The sequence below is a fragment of the Chlorella variabilis genome, assembly GCF_000147415.1.
Source record: "Chlorella variabilis unplaced genomic scaffold CHLNCscaffold_14, whole genome shotgun sequence".
Classification (NCBI taxonomy): Eukaryota; Viridiplantae; Chlorophyta; class Trebouxiophyceae; order Chlorellales; family Chlorellaceae; genus Chlorella; species Chlorella variabilis.
Genome location: NW_005435074.1, coordinates 837,485 through 854,091, shown reverse-complemented (window position 1 = coordinate 854,091; position 16,607 = coordinate 837,485). Strand labels below are relative to the sequence as shown.

General features: G+C 59.4%; 2 protein-coding genes across 2 annotated transcripts; one reads left to right on the top strand and one right to left on the bottom strand.

Moving 5' to 3' along the window:
* Window positions 1–6,505: 6,505 nt before the first annotated feature.
* On the bottom strand, window positions 6,506–7,652 carry CHLNCDRAFT_36106 (hypothetical protein; the record flags this gene model as incomplete). Its single annotated transcript, XM_005846264.1, has 4 exons — window positions 7,328–7,652; window positions 7,048–7,230; window positions 6,713–6,898; window positions 6,506–6,562 (listed from the first exon to the last, which is right to left on the bottom strand). The coding sequence occupies exons 1-4, from the start codon at window positions 7,424–7,426 to the stop codon at window positions 6,506–6,508; spliced, it is 525 nt and encodes a 174-aa protein (XP_005846326.1). The 5' UTR covers window positions 7,427–7,652.
* An 879-nt stretch (window positions 7,653–8,531) lies between these two features.
* CHLNCDRAFT_135726 (hypothetical protein) lies at window positions 8,532–15,735 on the top strand (the record flags this gene model as incomplete). The annotated part of the gene is made up of 20 exons (XM_005846441.1): window positions 8,532–8,756; window positions 8,962–9,016; window positions 9,243–9,406; window positions 9,535–9,639; window positions 9,794–10,040; window positions 10,211–10,255; window positions 10,367–10,670; window positions 10,818–10,914; window positions 11,763–11,816; window positions 11,932–12,056; window positions 12,227–12,321; window positions 12,463–12,485; window positions 12,630–12,885; window positions 13,827–14,024; window positions 14,216–14,351; window positions 14,521–14,648; window positions 14,851–14,986; window positions 15,140–15,280; window positions 15,405–15,527; window positions 15,684–15,735. 20 exons carry the CDS (start codon window positions 8,532–8,534, stop codon window positions 15,733–15,735), a joined length of 2,709 nt encoding a protein of 902 aa, XP_005846503.1.
* Window positions 15,736–16,607: the final 872 nt, after the last annotated feature.

Below are 16,607 nucleotides of genomic sequence, written 5' to 3'. Positions count from 1 at the left end.
TGGTACATCGTGATGCGCTTCACGCTGGCCCGGGCTACGCTGTCCCAGTTGTACAGTAGGTTGTACCGCGCCGTCAGGAACGCGTTTAGCCACTTCACCTCATCCACTCCTGTGGCAGGGGTGCCTCCAGCTGCCTTTTTGGCCTGGTCAAGGATGTAGTCCACCGAGAACTTGTCTCCCAGACCCTGTCCATGCTGTATACAGGAAAATGGCGAAGTCAGCTATGCTACCATACCATCAGGGGTATGAGCCGCTATTCTCTGTTGTTGGCCAGGGGTGAGCTGGTTCAGGCTCAAGGCAACGCTGCTCAAGCACTGATGCCACAACTGTCAGAAGCCCGCAAACTACGGCTCACGTTGACCAGCGCGTCGTGCAGCTGGGCTTTGCTGAGGGCATGCACGCAGTGGATGTCCCGGCAGATCTGCATGGCCGGCTCGTGGTACTCTCTGTCGCACACCTCCCACTGCGACTTGATGAACTCTGCAGAACCAGCCAGAAGTTGTCCATCTGTTGGCCATCTGCAAACCTCTTTGCTAGGCGATGCAGTTTGCACCCCATTGAGCGCATGGCATTGCACCTTGGTCGCTGCCCAGCTTGTGGACCGCCTCGTCAAACCCTGTCAACCCGGTGAACTTGTCGCCTTTGCCTTCCAGCGCTCGCAGGGCCGGCAAGTACTTTGCCAGTGGGTTGCTGGGCTTGAGCTTGGTGTACTCCTCCACCACCTGCGGTTCACAGGCTTGATGGTATGTGGATACCTGCTTGCATGGCATAGCCTGCCATGATATCTGGCCATGCAGCATGTGCCACCAACAGGCGATCTACAGCATGCAGCATTGCCGCCAGCAGGCCCGCGCCCTACCTGCAGCCCGTCTGATGTGCCAGTTGTGAAGCCGCAGAACCCATATGTGACACCTCGGTCATCCCCAAGGCGATCAGCATACGCATATTGCAGATTGATCTGCAAGAAACCATGGAAAAGAATGAAGAAGGGACTTGAACTCGTATGCAGGGATGGCAGTAGTGCAGAGTGCATGCGTGCCCGCCTCTCACTCACATCTGCGTTCTCGAAGATGCTGGTCAGCTGGTACATGCGCTGCATTTGTTGCTGAGTCATGGGCACAAAGGTGTAGCCGCCGGGCTTGCCGCCGCCGGTTGGAGGCGGGGTGGGCGTTGGAGTGGACGGGGTGGACGACGCAGCCACAATGACGGACTGCAAGCCCGTGTTGGTCTTCCATGTCCAGCCAGTGCTGTACTTGAGGTAGCAGAGGTTGTTGTTGGGCAGGAAGGTGAATGCGCCGCATGATGCCTGCGCCTTGCAGGCTGCACAGCAATCGTCAATGCTGTACGCCGTGGCCGTCATGCCGCCATTGATGTCGCCGCCCTGAAGGTCCACGTCTTGCAATACCCCGCCACATGCGCCTGCAGCAGCAGCAGCAGCAGGTTCGTTGGATTCCTGCCTGTCAAACTCCAGAATTGGCGCCTTTGGTTGGCAACAATGCCACCCAGTGATGGAGCATGGTGCGGAATGCCACACGGACTTTGAACAAGAGCGGGCGGCGGTCTCGGTGAGGGTGGGCGTGGCGAGGGTGGACGTGGTGAGGAAGGACTAGGCGAGGGCGGGCGCGGTGAGGGAGGGCTTGGCGATAGTGACGGGAAGGGCGAGGGCGGCGGAGGAGGAGGTGGCGACGTGGTCATGGGAGTGCCCTCACAGGCGCCCCGAGCACAGTTCCCCTGCTTGCAGTAGTGCGTTCCTATCCCGCAGATTCCCTGCAGCCAGAATGATGCAGTCTAGAAGTCTCATATCGCATCCAGGTGGTGGCAAGCACTCCTCACCATTGCGTGGCATGCGTCAAGGCAGCGTCCAACAGGTTCTCAGCACATTCAAGGAGACATGGTGCCTGCAATCTGGCTGGTCACTCACCCAGACTGCACAGCACTGATCAGGGTCGGGGCAGGGTTGCGTGTCCCCATCCGCCCGAGGCAGGCACCAGTCCACTGCCTCGGCCAGCGGCAGGGCGGCGAGGCCGAGCAGCAGCGCTGCCATGACCAGCGCCCTGCCGCGGGTCCCTAGACAAGCAGGCTTTTGAGGCATCCCTGGGGCAATGGCCACCGCAGCGGAGAGTCCCGGTCCAGGTTCCTGCGGAGGCAGTTGCGCTTGCGCGTTCTTAGCTGCCCGCGGCTTCAGGAAAACCCGGCTCCGGGACGGAATGCTGCTGCGATCGCACAGCAAGGCCCCAGGAAGTCCCAGGAGAACGGATCCCAACAAGCTTGTGGCAGCGTCCGCAGCAGATCTCCGCTAATCTCTTACCTCTCTGTCTCTCCTAGGCCCTCCAACCTTGTGTAACGAAAGATCAAAGCTCAGCAAAAGTAATGGCCACCTCTGCCCACAAACCGACTGCTATGCATGTAATAGATTGCAATGCGCTCCCCTCAGGAGCGCAGGTGGCACCAGGATGTCTCTGTTCGGATGCACACGAGGAAGCCTTACCGAGATAGACCGGCGGAGTGGCGTCTAACAGGCAATCTCGCTTTTCTTTTTCAGGGCGCCGGCGCCACCTCAGCACGGCGGCCAGGCGGCCCCCCCCAACACACTTTCTGCTGATCTGGTGACCTGCCCCACCCCCAACTGAACGCATGTGAACTGCACTTGGAGAGAGAGTTAATCATCATAGCAATGGCTTAATTCAAGCTATGGACAAAGGGCCACATCGACAGATGACACCGAGCAGTGTGATGGAAGGTGCTTGCAGTGTGATGGAAGGTGCTTGATGGCAATCCGCTCATTTCCAGTGACTTGATTGAGGCATGGAAAAAATAGTTGGCGCCAGTCCAGCGTTGCTGCTCAAAGAGCCAGTGCCAGAACATCAGACAATGAGTGCCAGCTTGTGGTCGTCTTGGGGGTTGTCGTAGATCAGGAACGTGCCTAGCAGCAGATGAGAGCAACTGGAGATCTCAGCTTGGGAGCACGAGCAGCAGCAGCTCCCCACACCTAACGTTACAGCCCCCGCCCTATGGGAGAATGATAGCAGACGACTGGCAACTGCAGCCCCCCATCCACCCACCGTAATAGACGTCCTTGATCTGCCAGACTGTCTGTCCATTTGCGTCCTTGCACTGCTGGAGATCAATGTAGATTGGCCCATCCAGGTTGAGGTTGCCTGCAGGGCAGTTGAGTGAGCACACGCGATGGCATATGCGCACCTCGTGCTGTTACCATGACGACGGCTCGGTGTGCGGAGCTGAGAGGACGTGAACAAGCAGCTGCGGTCCTCTGTCCCTGCCGTGCATCAACCCCAGCGCTCTGCTCACTCACCCAGGTCAACCAGCTTCTCATACATGGTGATACGCTTCACGCTTGCACGGGCCACCTTGTCCCAGTTGTACAACATTGTGTGGCGCGCCTTCAGAAAAGCCTGCAGCCATGCCACCTCGTCCACACCCGAGGCAGGGGTGCCTCCCACTGCTTTTTTGGCGGCGGCAAGGATGTAGTCCACTGAGAACTTGTCCCCCAGACCCTGGCCATGCTGTGGAGGAGGAAGGCGGAGGGAGGAAGCAGTGAGGACAGCCCAGCCACCACGGCAAGCAAAGGCTGCACATCTGCCAAGTGTGCTGTTGTTAAGCCTCGGGGCCTGTGCGTGCAGCCACGGGCTCACGTTGACCAGCGCGTCGTGCAGCTGGGCCTTGGTGATGGCATGAGCGCAGCGGATGCTTCGGCAAATCTCCATGGCCGGCTCGTGGTACTCAGAATCACACACCTCCCACTGCGCCTTGATGAAGTCTGCGGTCCAGGGATTGGTCAGGCATGCGCCGAGGAGCTAAAAGCAGTTGATAAAATGCATCATTGCTTGTTCTATTAACATACGCAAAGCAGGTGCTGGCGAGTAACAGCCAGTGTCACCTTCATCTTTTGCCAGCTTGCTGATCTCCTTCTCAATCCCGTCCAGGCCATTGAACTTGTCCCCCTTGCCAGCTACACTGCGCAGCGCTGGCAGGTACTTTGCAAGCGGGTTGTTGGGCTTGAGATTGGTGTACTTCTCCACAACCTGCAAGCCATAGCAGGGCGCCATTGCATCGAGGCAGACGGCAGGTGCGCATGTGGCAGTGATGTGTGATGAGGACCGCAAAGCATAGACCGGGATGCCACCATTCACCATCAGGCCATCGCCAGTGCCAGTTGTGAAGCCACAAAAGCCATACGTGACGCCTGCAGAGGGACAGCAATAGGCCAGATTTGAGCATTAAAACTGCCTGCTGCATATCAGCCACTGGGCACCCCCGCTTATGTACTGCAATTCACAAAGACGGGCATCAACCCACCCCGGTCATCGTACAGCCTCTCGGCGTAGCCATACTGGAGTGTGGTCTGCAGCCAAATCAATATGTGGGTTAGGCCAGTTGGGGAGAGATGTGGGTTGGGCCGGTCGGTTCATGGCCGCATTCAAGCTTACCATCGGCCATCAGACGGCCCACCTCCCACTCACATCTGCATTCTCAAAGATGCTGGTCAGCTGGTACATGCGCCGCATCTGGTCCTGAGTCATGGTCACATAGGTGTAGCCGCCGGGCTTGCCGCCGCCGCTGGTGGTTGTCGGCGGTTTCACAGCAGGGGGTTCGGTGGACGGCGTGGTGGCTGTCTTGTTCACAATCACAGACATCATGCCGCTGCCGGGTTTGCCCTGCCTGTTCCAGCCCTGCTTGTCCTTGAGATAGCACAGGCTGGCCTGGGGCACGAAGGTGAAGGCGCCACATGAATTCTGTGCCCGGCACGAGGCACAGCAGCCCTCCAGGCTGGAAGCCTGCACACTGCTGGCGATGTCGCCGCCATTCAAATCAATGTCCTGAAGCACCACACCACAAGAGCCTGCAGCAGCACAGTGGGGTTGGGTGCAGCCATCGGCAGCAGGGCACAGCAGACGTGCACGAATTGCCGGGCGTACAACTCGGTCAACAGAAGCTCACTTTGACCTGCTGCAGATGACGGCTTGGGTTGCTCAGGCGATGGCTTGGGCTGCTCAGGCGATGGCTTGGCTGTTTGCCCCGCTTCCTTTCCAATAATGACCGACTTCAGGCCAGCCCCAGCCTTCCTGTCCCAGCCGCTGGCCGACTTGAGGTAGCACGTGCCGCTCAGGGGGTCGAAAGTGAAGGCACCACAAGCGTCGAGGGCACTGCAGGTCGCACAGCAGTCCTGGATGCTCTTCCCAGGTGTGCCATTGTTCACATCGGCGCCAAAGAGGTCAATGCCCTCAAGCACAGCGCCACATGAGGCTGCAGCGCCAAGACAGGCGGCAGTTGTGAGCAGCTGCTCAGCAGGTTCGCCCAGACCAAGGCAGGGTGGATGGATGTGGAGCAGCCTCCAAACTTAATGCAAGCAACCTTTCATCTTCTCGAGGGTGCACCAACAAACCAGCAACAGACACGCACACGCAAGAACCAGCTCACTCTGGTCGCCAGCAGGGGAAGGCTTCGGGCCTTGCCCATTAGATGCAGGAATGATGGGGCTGCTAAGGCAGGCGCCCCTGGCACAGTGACCTTTCTTGCAGTAGTGCGTCCCGGTGCCACAGATGCCCTGCGAGGCGATGCAGTGCGCCAGGCTTGCTCAATGCCAGGATGTGCTAGCGCATGCTGCCAAGCACTGCCGCATGGTATCCTGCACTCTCACCCAAACTGCGCAGCACTGGTTGGCCTGGGGGCAGGGCTGCTCGGTGTCGGTTGCCCGCGGGTGGCACCATACCGGCGACCCGTCGATTGCCTGTGCCACCAGCAGCGCCGCCAGGCACAGAAGCACTGCTGCCAGGTTAACAAGTGCACGATTCATGCCTGCATAGTTGCACCATCAACAGATTGCTTTAGCTTTCGACCGCTTGAGCCGATTGCCACCAAACGTTCGATGGGCGCCGAAGAGGGATTTCCGGGAGACCTGCCCTGCCCGGTTCCCTGTTGACCACCATTCAGCAGCCTCCAGGGCCGCCCAGAAAGCGGCGCGCACTGCGTAACTGACGTGCATGACAAACATGCCGGTCCACGCACCGAAGTCAAGTGCCTTGGACGAGGCGTGGAACAGCCCTTCGGGATGCAGGCTTCAATATTGCTATCCTCGTCCGTCGAGCAAGCGAGAGAAGACAACGCACAGACGGGGTTTGTCCAGAGAGGCGACAAGGGTGGGTGACCCCCGGGGAAATGAATGAGAGCCGTGTACAAAGCGAGCTGCGGAACGTCTCAAGGTTTGCTCAAGGTTTAGGCCTGTGCGCTTGGTTAATTCCTGCTGACATGGCAGCGTCGTCTGACCGAGGCGCGGGCAAGTTACATGCCCGTTGTGTGGACGAGTGCTGATGCCCAGCAGGGGCATTAATGCACGTGAATTTGTTTCAGCAAAGTGTTGCACAGCCCAGAAGCAAAAAGCAAGCACACACGGGCAGCGGCAGCCGGAAACAGTGCAAGTCAGCGAGGTCAGCAATGCGAACGGCTGTGGTCAAGGAGGGCCAGCACCTCGCCAGGGTGATGACCGCTACAACGGGGCAGATACCACCCCTAAATAATCTTCCTTTATCGATCCAACCGCAAACTGCAGGCAGGGCAGCCACGGAGCAGACGGATTCCAAGACCAGGCACAGCGCAGTTGTCTCCTACCTGGCTGCCCCTGCGCAGGCGGTGCAACCAGAGTCATGCTCCATGCAGGCATTGTGAGTGCAGCCAAACTTGGCACCGCACTTACAATGTCACTGGCATCTACGCGGGTGCCCACGATGCGCAACCGCACTTCGCTGCCTGGCACAATTTTCTGCTCGCCGTCGGCCGTCTGATAGCAGGGCTCGTGAGCGGTGTTGAACTCAAAGCCCTCGGGAATCAGGTGGTTGGACACAAACACCTGGAGCGGGCCCGCTTCAGCAAAGAACCCCATCTGCACGCCAGAAAGCAACAGTGGGGAGCGCATGGCAGGCATTGACGTGTCAGGCAGTGGTGCAAGGCACCCCGCAGTAAAAAGTGAGGCCTCCCAAGGGCCACACAAGCATGCTGCACGACGCCACGGCACTGGTCGATGTAGGGCACCTTGTTTACTGAGGTGACCACCACGTCCATGACCTGGCCCTTGAAGGGCTTCATGCAGATGCACTTGTACTTGAGGTTGAACACGGCGCTGCCGCTGCCTTCACGTATCAGGCCCTTGCCCGTGTCCAGCACGCCCATGACCGACAGGATGAAACCATACCTGCCATTGCAAGTGCCCTCCACCTGTCCAGCACGCAGACAGCATGGTGGATAAGGTTGCCATGTCGAAATCAGGGGCAAGACATGCAGGAGGGGCCAACCCACTGCTGGCGCGGCGCACCTCTTGCCGCAGCCGACGCTCAATTTCCTCGCGCAGTTTGGGCCCAAAAAACCGTGGATGCACCTCCAGCTCCTTGTAGAGCTCTATCAAGTAAAACATGCTGCGCTATTGGTCGTCCTTCGCCTTGGGGCAGCTGCACCCGTGGACAGGCGGCGGCAGGAGTCTGGCGCAGGAGCTGGCCGCCGCTGCTGGTCTCCACGTCTCGGCCCCTGGGCCCTGCTGTTTGCTTGGATCCTGGCCTGCTGTTGCCTGCCGATTGCGATCGCCGCCAGGCAAAAAGTGAGAACTTCAGCGAGGAGGATGCTTGGGGTGTATATGTACCGTGTATATATACTGGGACGATGCCATGCACGATGGCTTCTGAAATGGTCTCTGCGCGCCTGGAAAGAGAGGGAAAAGGTTTTGGCAGCCCGCAGAAAGCCCCCTGAATTCCTTTAATCATTGATTTTGACGTTCTTTGCAGTCCCATGCGCCTGATGAACACGATCCTGTTTCCCACCTGCTGATGCTGAGACGCCGGGTGGGCTCCGTCCACCCCCTGCGTTCGGCGGTTGCGTGCGCTCTAGACGGCCAGGTGGCTGCCCGCGGTGGCTGCGCAGGGTGGGCGCTGCCGGCGGAGGGGCTGCCGCCAGCGGCGGCCACCTGTGAGAGGGGCCCCTGGGCTGCGTCCCTTCGCCACCAAGCCCAGCAGTTGCGGGACTTGACAGCATGCCAATGGTGGTCGTACTCTGCCCTTCCCCGGCTCAAACGTGATGATGATGATGCAGCATCAGCCGCCAGCACCTCGCAGCACTGTCAGCCGCCGCTGGAGCTACACGCCAGGACACTGCAGCCTCTTCAGCACGATCCTGCAGTGCTGGAAGACTTAAGGTGTATGGCAAGAAGAACCGGAGGTGAGAATTGGGGCTGCTGACGCATTGTGCTCAGGCAGGCATCGGTAAATCAACCGCTCTTGGTGCATGCCATCTTCTTTCGCTGTCCCACCGATTTGCTGTTACAAATTGCTGCCGGATGCTGCACTGCAGGCAGGCCCGAGCTGGGCGTCAAGGTTCTGGAGGTGCTCAAGAAGCACCCAAACATTCACCTGTTCAATGCTGCGCTCCACGCGGCGCCAGACAGCTTGTTTCTGCCAGTGGTGCAGCTCCTGTGCCAGGGTGGGCATGAGGAGGGCGCTGGCGGCGCAGCTGGCTGGCCGAGGCCCGGCATGGATACTGCGCTGCTAGTGCTGGAACGCATGCCGCCCGATGAGATGGACCGCTCCATGCAGCTGCTACTGCATGCGGGGCTGAAGCCTCACTACCGAGTCTTCCTGGCCTGGGCCAGCTGGCATGCACGGCGGGGCAGCATCCAGGGCGTGCGGCATGTCATGCAGCTGGTGGAGGAGGTGCAGCTCCCGTTGGCTCCCCACTACTATGTGCAGCTAATCCGGGTGAGGACAATGAGAGGGCGGGTGGGTGGGGTTGGGGGGCAGCAGGGAGATGCGGCGTTGCTAGATCATGCATGCTTGTGCTGCCTTGCCGGGTGATGCCATGATGAGCGTCTTTGGTGCTCTTCACTGGCAGCACCTCCTGGCGGCAGACCCCTTGCAAGGGTGTATGCGTGATCGATGCTGTGTCCTTTGATGCATGCCTCAGGCGTACTGTTCTCGGGGGCGCTGGAAGGAGGTGGAGGCACTGGTGGCGGAAATGCGTGGGCGGGGTGTGCGCCCCTCTGAACATATTTACCGCGCCCTCTTCTTTTGCCTTGGCCAACACCATCGAGCAGGTGAGTCTAGAATTGCTAGGCTGCAAGGCTTGCACAGGCATCATGTGTATCATGCGTATCTGGCAGTCAAGCTGCCCAGGTGATTGAGCAGTCTGTGTGTAATCGTACGTTAGTTGGGAATTTCTAACACAGCCTTCCTCCCCATCCGCAGACCGTGCGCAGCGACTGTTTGATGAGATGGTGGGGGAGGGGTTGGAGCCGTCCATGGCCACCTGGGCGGCGCTCCTCAATGCCTATGCCAACTCCAAGCAGCCGCAGCGAGCCGCAGAGGTGCTGGTGCACTTGCACAAGCGGGGCCTCACGCCCTCCGTGCAGGTGAGTGGTGACTAGTGGGCGTTGCTAAAGTGCCTTATGTACAACAGGTGCTGGTGCTGGCGCTCATCTCGGAGGTCGCTGCAGCACACCGCGGCAGTGCCTTGGCTGCCTGCTGATGCCCAGCGTAGGTTTATGGCGCGCTCACCAAGGCGTTTGCCCGCAGCGGCGACTGGCGGCGTGCGCACGATGTGCTGGAGCTGATGCAGTTTGACGGCGTGCAGCCCAATGAGCAGGTAGGTGGGTGGCTTGGGACAGTGTTTGATGAATTGGCAGCTGCGGGCCTCAAGCACCGACCCATCCATTTTATCAGTACCTCAGTCATTTCGCTCTCTGTACTCGCTGCCCAGTGCTGCGAGCATCAATGCGCCCCTTGGTTTCCCTCTGCAGGTGTTTGGCAGTATTATCGAGGCAGCGGCCGTGGCTGGCAAGCCAAGCGTGGCGGCAGAGCTGCTGCGGCGCATGCAAGCAGCAGGCATCCAACCTAATGTGATCGCCTATACGAGTCTGTTGTCAAGTTATAGCGCCACAGGGGATGTGGAGGCAGCAGAGGCAGTGCTGCAGGAGATGGAGGCTGTTGGGTGTCTTCCCAACAGCAAGAGTTATACGGAGGTCATGTCCCAACTGGCAGCCAAAGGTGTGGCCTGCCGAGTTGCTGCTCGTGCCAGCTGGGTTGGGGCAGCACGGTGTTGGCTGGGTGCCAGGTGTGGCAGTGGCATCTGTGTGCCCCATGTGCAGGTTTTACATACGGGTTCGCTCTCTCTGCACAGTTGCTCATGCATTGCTGCCATGCTGTGTGGCCTGCAGGGCGGTATGAAGATTGCGAATTGTACTTCAACAAAATGGTGGCAGGTGGGCAAAGCCGGGAGAGCAAGCAAACATAGTGGAGCCACCCTTTTCGTGTCCCCACCGCCCTCCCTCTGTGTTTCCTCGTGCTGAATTGCTTGCTTCCCACTGCCGCAGCTGGCTGCCTGCCAGACAAGGTCTCCTATGCAATTCTCATCGACTCTATGCTGAATCGCTGGGCCACGGACCGCGAGGGGCAACAGCAGTTGCTGGGCCTAGTGCAGGCGCGGTGGGATGAGGCGGGCGGTGCCGGTGGCGCGCTAAGGCCCCACACCTTCCTGCATCAGCCGCAGGGCCGCCTGACCCTCGACCTGCACGGTTATAGCGCCTGGACAGCGCAGTTGGCGGTGCTGGCCACACTCGACAAGCTGCTGCAGCAGCACAGCCAGCAGGGGGGGCGCATCGGCGACCATCTGTCGCGGTTCGACATCATTACAGGTCGTGGAAACCGCAGGTGTGTGCAACTAAGCCGGCTTTGCTGACGGGTGGTACGCACGGCCCTTGGATAAGCGCTTTACTGCCCATTCTATGAGAGACTGTGGCCAGCACGTGCCCTGCCTGGTTGCAGCGAGCAACGCCACAAATCTGTGCTGCGCGAGCTGGTGCTGGAGATGCTGCAGCACTTAGTGCCCGTGTCCTTTGCACGGGCCAACGACGGATTACTGGTGCTGCACGCCAAGAACCTGCGGCGCCTGTTTGACGCTATGTTGGACCAGGGCCAAATCCAACCATTTTCTTTGCAGAGCATGCAACATTGCCTGGTTGACCCCTCGTCTCTTTGATGCTCCGATTCATTTCATGTACGACATGTTGTGCCATTATGGGCGCTACCTCACTGCCCGCCATTGCTTGCTGGTGAGCCCAGCAGATGCATAGGCACGACAGACGGTAGCAAGCAAGCAAGAAAGAATACGTCCTTGGGCTGGTGAGGGAGGCCGGTCGGTTGCGTCTACGCCGCCGCCAGCTGGCGGTGGGGAACCCCCGTGTCCATCCATGGCTTCGATGGAACCTTTATCTGCGTCTTTCCCTACTGTTTGTGTTATTAATAAGCTCGACAATAGGCCCACCCATACTGATCGAAAATTCGACAGCGGTCTCCCCGCTCTCGTTGTATTTTGCCTGCGATGGTATAGTCCGCTGGTTTGTGGTGTGCACCGCCGCGTGCTGGCTGGGCTGCAACCTACAGAGTCGGGTCCCGCTCTTGTTGCCGTCTGCTTTCAGCACTTGGATTCAGTAAAGCAAGTAGCAGGCCCAGGCGTGCCACTGCGCACCGCAACAGGTGTGCAACGCGCACTTTGGCCGCCGCCAGCGCACCGCCCCGATCGCCTGGTTGCAATAGGCGGCCTTATGAACTCTGCACCTGGCGCACTTTCTACATCTGCAGGAGGTGACCAGACGTGCCTCTGATTGCTTTGCGGCACTGCAAAGAGCAATTTGCAGCATGCTGCACTCCGCGCCATCTCAAGTGGTGTACTTGAGGGAATGGTGGGCGGCGCTCTGCCGGACGCCTCAGATCTTCTCCCGCACCGCCTTCCGCCGGCGCACCCTGGAGGAGGAGCTGCAGGAGGTTTGTAATTAGGAACCCAAGTTGGATGTTATTGGCGGCAGCATAATGTCTCACCGACACAGGGGTTGAGCCCGGTACCGCAACCACCGTCACCGCTTTGCGCCCGTCGCTGCAGGCCCTTCTGCGTGGCAGCCTGCGCAAGGCATTTGGTGGCTTCGAGCTGCTGTGCCTGGGGTTGGGGATTGTGATTGGTAGCGGCTGGGCCCAGCTCATGGGCAACGCTGCCCAGCAGTACGCTGGGTGAGGCGTTTTGGCCTGCGGCAACTTTCTGGCAGCTGGTGCTTTCCTGCCTGGAGATTGCGGTTCCCTGGTGCCAATGCCTCTGCAACTTCAAATGACGCTGGGCACGCCCTACGCCGTGCCCCATATCTCCCCTCCAGCACGCCCCCTCGTGCCGACCGTGCCTGCAGGCCGGCGATCATCATCAGCTATCTTGTGAGCGGGCTGGCGGCATTGCTGTCGGCCACGTGCTATGCCGAGCTGTGCGCCGAATATCCCGTGTCAGGTGGAGTTTAGGGTTCGCGAGGCAGCACCGCTAGCACCCGCCACGCCCGTTCCTGCTCGCAACCTCACCCCGCACCTCCCCTCCCACCTTCCGGCTGTGTCAGTGATGATCAAGTTCCCCTGACTTTTCTTTGCCCTGCAGGCGGCGCTTTTTCTTATGTGCTGGTGCGCAAGCTTGCCAGACACGATGATGGGGCCCATGTCGCACAGCGCATGCTGTGCAGCAGGGCATGCCAGCAGCCAAACCACAGCCCCTTCCTGACTATAAATTTCCCGTGCTTGCTGGTATTGCCTGCGTATTCGCCGTAGGTCACCTTTGGAGAGCTGCCTGCCTTCTTCACATTGGCGGGCCTGATGCTGGAGTATGCGCTGGGCATGGCGGCAGTGGCGCGCGGCTTCAGCGACTACCTGGCGACCCTGCTGAACCAGAACCCCGCGTCGCCTCCTTTTGAGTTTGAGTTAGTGCCGGGCGGCCACACCTTCGACATCGTGGCGGCAGCCATCATCATGCTCATGTCGGTGCTGTTGAGTCTGGGGGTGCATGAGAGCGCTTTTTTCATCTCAGGTAGGGTGGCCACCCAGTCGCGCACCTCAGCTTGCGACTTGCACATTGAGGCTTGTCGATTTGCATTTTGTCGCCCTTGCAGCTTTCCCTCCTCCCTCCTCACCCTTGCCGCCCTTGAGAGCTGCCTGCTGCCTGGTTTCCGATGCCTCTGCAGGCATCACTGTCGTCAAAATTCTGCTGCTACTTTTTGTGTGTGTGGCAAGCTACACCCAGGGAAGTTGGGATAACATGAATCCCTTTATGAATACCATCTACGATACCGACGGGACATTGATGGCGGCCTCCATCGTCTTCTTTAGCTATACTGGTATGCTGCCATATCGCAGTTGCCTCTGCAGCTTGCGTATCTGACTCAACACGGTTTGGTTGCCCTGGAATGCAGGCTTTGACGCAATTGGCAACGCAGCAGAAGAGGTGGGCTGTTGCCTCTCCTGCCTGCCGCCTAGGAATGCGTCAGAGTTCGGGTGAAAGCAGCAGGCAGTGTGTGAGCGGTGCTCCCTGATTGCATTTGCTGCAAATGTGCCCCTTCAGGTCCGCAACGTGGCACACCTGCCATGGGCCATCCTAGGCACTGTCGCCACGTCCATAATCGTCTACTTTATGCTAGCATTTGGACTGGCCCTCATGGTCTGCCCCACCATCGCATGCCCCGCTCTATATTTCCTGCCATTGTCGGGCACGGGAGACTGCAAAGGCTATTCGCAGATGATGTGCCCCCAGCCATGCACATGCTCCACTTCGGCACCCCCTCCATTAGCCCCCCCGCCGCCGGCTCCCTCTGGATACGCTCTGGCCCCCGTGGAGGATTGTTACCTTGCAGTCACTTTCGTCTCAGCTTTTTTGGCGCATGGTGCGTGGACACCATGCAGCTGCATGCCATCCTGCAAGCCGCATTGCCTCATGGCATGCATGCTTTCTACTATTATGCACCGCCCTTGCAGGCATGAAGTGGATGCAGTACATTGTGTCGCTGGCGGCGCTGTCTGGCATTGTCACCGCGCTCACCGTCGGCCTCTTCTCGCTCTCCCGCATCGTCATGGCGGCCAGCCGCGATTGGCTGCTGCCTCCCTTCCTGGCTCGCATCTCGCCGCGTACTCAGACCCCGCTGGTGGCGCAGATGGTGCTTGGCGTGATCATAGGTGGGACAGGGACCAGCTGACGTGCACCTGGCTATGGCTCTTTGCGCTGGCGAGCGCTCTCTGCTGGGGGCAAGCAGCAGCAGGTCCCATCCGTCCCTACTCGGACAGTCCGGCAGGACTGCATCAATGCGCTATTCTTGGCTGGTTGGGCTCGTTATCGTGATCTGCTGCCATCTGCTTTCGCTGTGCAGCGGTGCTGGCAATGTTTGTGGAGGTGGACGCGGCCACGTCCCTGGTATCTTTTGGAACGCTGGTCTCGATGTGGTTAGTCTGCAACGCTCAGATGTACCGCCGCTACATCCCGGAAGTCCAAATGCGCTTCACGAGGTGCTGAAGAAGCTCACAGAGCCGCGTGCACCGCAAACCAGCCAGTGCAATGTAGTCCGCTGAGCTTATCATGCGTGAGCTTATCCTCGGGCCTCCCAATACTTAAACTCACGCCGCCATTGTAGTCTTGATAATGATGTGTTGCACCTCGTGATGTGTTGCTGTGCAGGTATGGAACTGTTGAAACAGCGCCCAAGATTGACCTGGGCAGCTGGATGCCTGGACGCCACCTTCCAGCAAAAGCACGCAAATACCTGGTGTGGCTGCACCTGGTGCTGATCAACGCTGTGAGCCTGAGTGAGTCGCCGCCACCTGAAAAGGATGGGCAGGACGCTGAAGTGGCGGCAGCATGGGGTGGGGAAGGCGCCCTCAGTTGGTTTCATGTCGCGTTCTTGTCCCAACGCGTCGCACCGCCTGTGTGCAGCGACGGCCATATATTACGGGGAGACAATACATCAACAGAGCTCGTCATTTACCCCCGCCGTCGATCCTCTGCAAGATGCATGCAACCCAGCCGCGGCCAACCTCCACCACAGCCCCTACACTGCCATATTTGTGCTGGCCTGGTTCCTGGTCACCCTCTCCTTCCAGCTGTGCTGCCCCATGGAGTACGAGCCTGTCGGCTGGCACATCAAGTGGTGGCTTATGCCATGGTTGCCTTCGACAGCTATAGGTCTGATAATTTTCAGGTGAGTGTAGTGTTGCATGATGGTGTACTGTGAGAACTACTGGTCGGCTGGGCTGTCTAGGATGCGGCGCAGCTCACTGCTGCTCCCTGGTGCCTGCAGCGTGGGTGCGCTGCCCAAGGCCGAATACTGGAAGATTGGATTCTACTTTGGGCTGCTGGTGGTTGTGTACCTGCTCTTCAGCCTGCCCATGAGCTACATCCGTCACAGCAGGGTGGACTATACCAACGCAGAGGAGCTCAAGTTAGTGCCACCAGTTGGTGCCTGTGGGGTGCTGAAGCTGTCAGCCGGTTGCTGGTGTTGGTTGCGCCCCTTGCCAGGCTCAAGTCGCTTGCTATAACTTGCACCTGCCCCATGCACCCCACAGAGTCGTGGAGCTGACCTTTGTCAACGCCCAATGGCAGCCGTCGCGGCTGGTGCCAGTGTTCCCCACCCCGGCTCTGCATCCGGCTGCTTCGAGCCAGAACGGCGATGGGCCCAAGGATGACCTGTACCACTTGCATAGCGGCGCCCGCAGCGGAAGCGTCAGAGCTGGCATCAAAGGCAGCGGACCATCGGCTAGCGGCAGACCTGGCAGCAGCGCCAGGCCGGGGCAGGTACGGGCGCTGCATTCACCCTTGGGGCCTCGCCGTTCCTCGCGGCCCAGGCTGGCGGCAGCGCCGACGCTGCCGCCGATGGACGAGACAGAAGAAGCATGATGCAGGGCAATCTGCTTCGGGTAAACACTGTAACCTGAGCTTGGCATGTTGGAATGTGAGTGTTCATGAAAGCAAGAGGATGCCACCCAAAATGGGTGGCCAGTACAGCACCACCCAGGTTTGCGCCCGAGGTGGATGCCCCTCCCCGCTTTGCTGCGTTCATTGTACTCTTACGTGCATGAATTTTCACACATTTTGCGCCCTTTAGCCGCCAACTTGCGCAAGCCATGTGCCGCACTGCATTGTGGCCGACCTGTGTAGCGTCCCAGGCACCCTGCCTCGCGTTCTATCAGCTCATTACACAGGTTAGATAGTTGTGGGGAACGGGCGGAGTGCGGTATGCAGCACAGCGGGGACTTCCTCTAGGGCTCAGCACTCGGCAGGAAAAGCGGCAGGGGGGCTGAGGGTGGCTGCAGGCTTGGGCTGGCAGGTGGTTGCCCCGTTTCAGCCCTCATCAACTTCATCAACATACCGTTCTATTGCTTTACAGAGTGAGTGGGAAGGTGAGAGGTCATTGAGGCAGTGGGGTCAAGGGTGCGGTACATCGGTGCTGGATGGTTTTGCGGCAACGGCACGCTGGACGGGTGCAGGCCAGGAGCATGCATACGAGCATTCAAGGCATGTAGCGAACCTATCATCGACTGTATCTGGGCCAGCTGGATGTGCGGGGGGACGCCCATGCCAGCGACATGAGGGATGGCCAGCGACATTCAGGGGGCCACAGGCATGAGAGCGGGGCAGGGCGGGAGCGCCATTTGGGGCCCTTGCGACGGCAGCGCTGCCGTCTGCTGCTGCTGCATCCAGGGTCCCAGTGCTGCCATGCTTCTCAATGTAATAACGCTGCCACTTCTGTTGTAACATGAGCATGAATG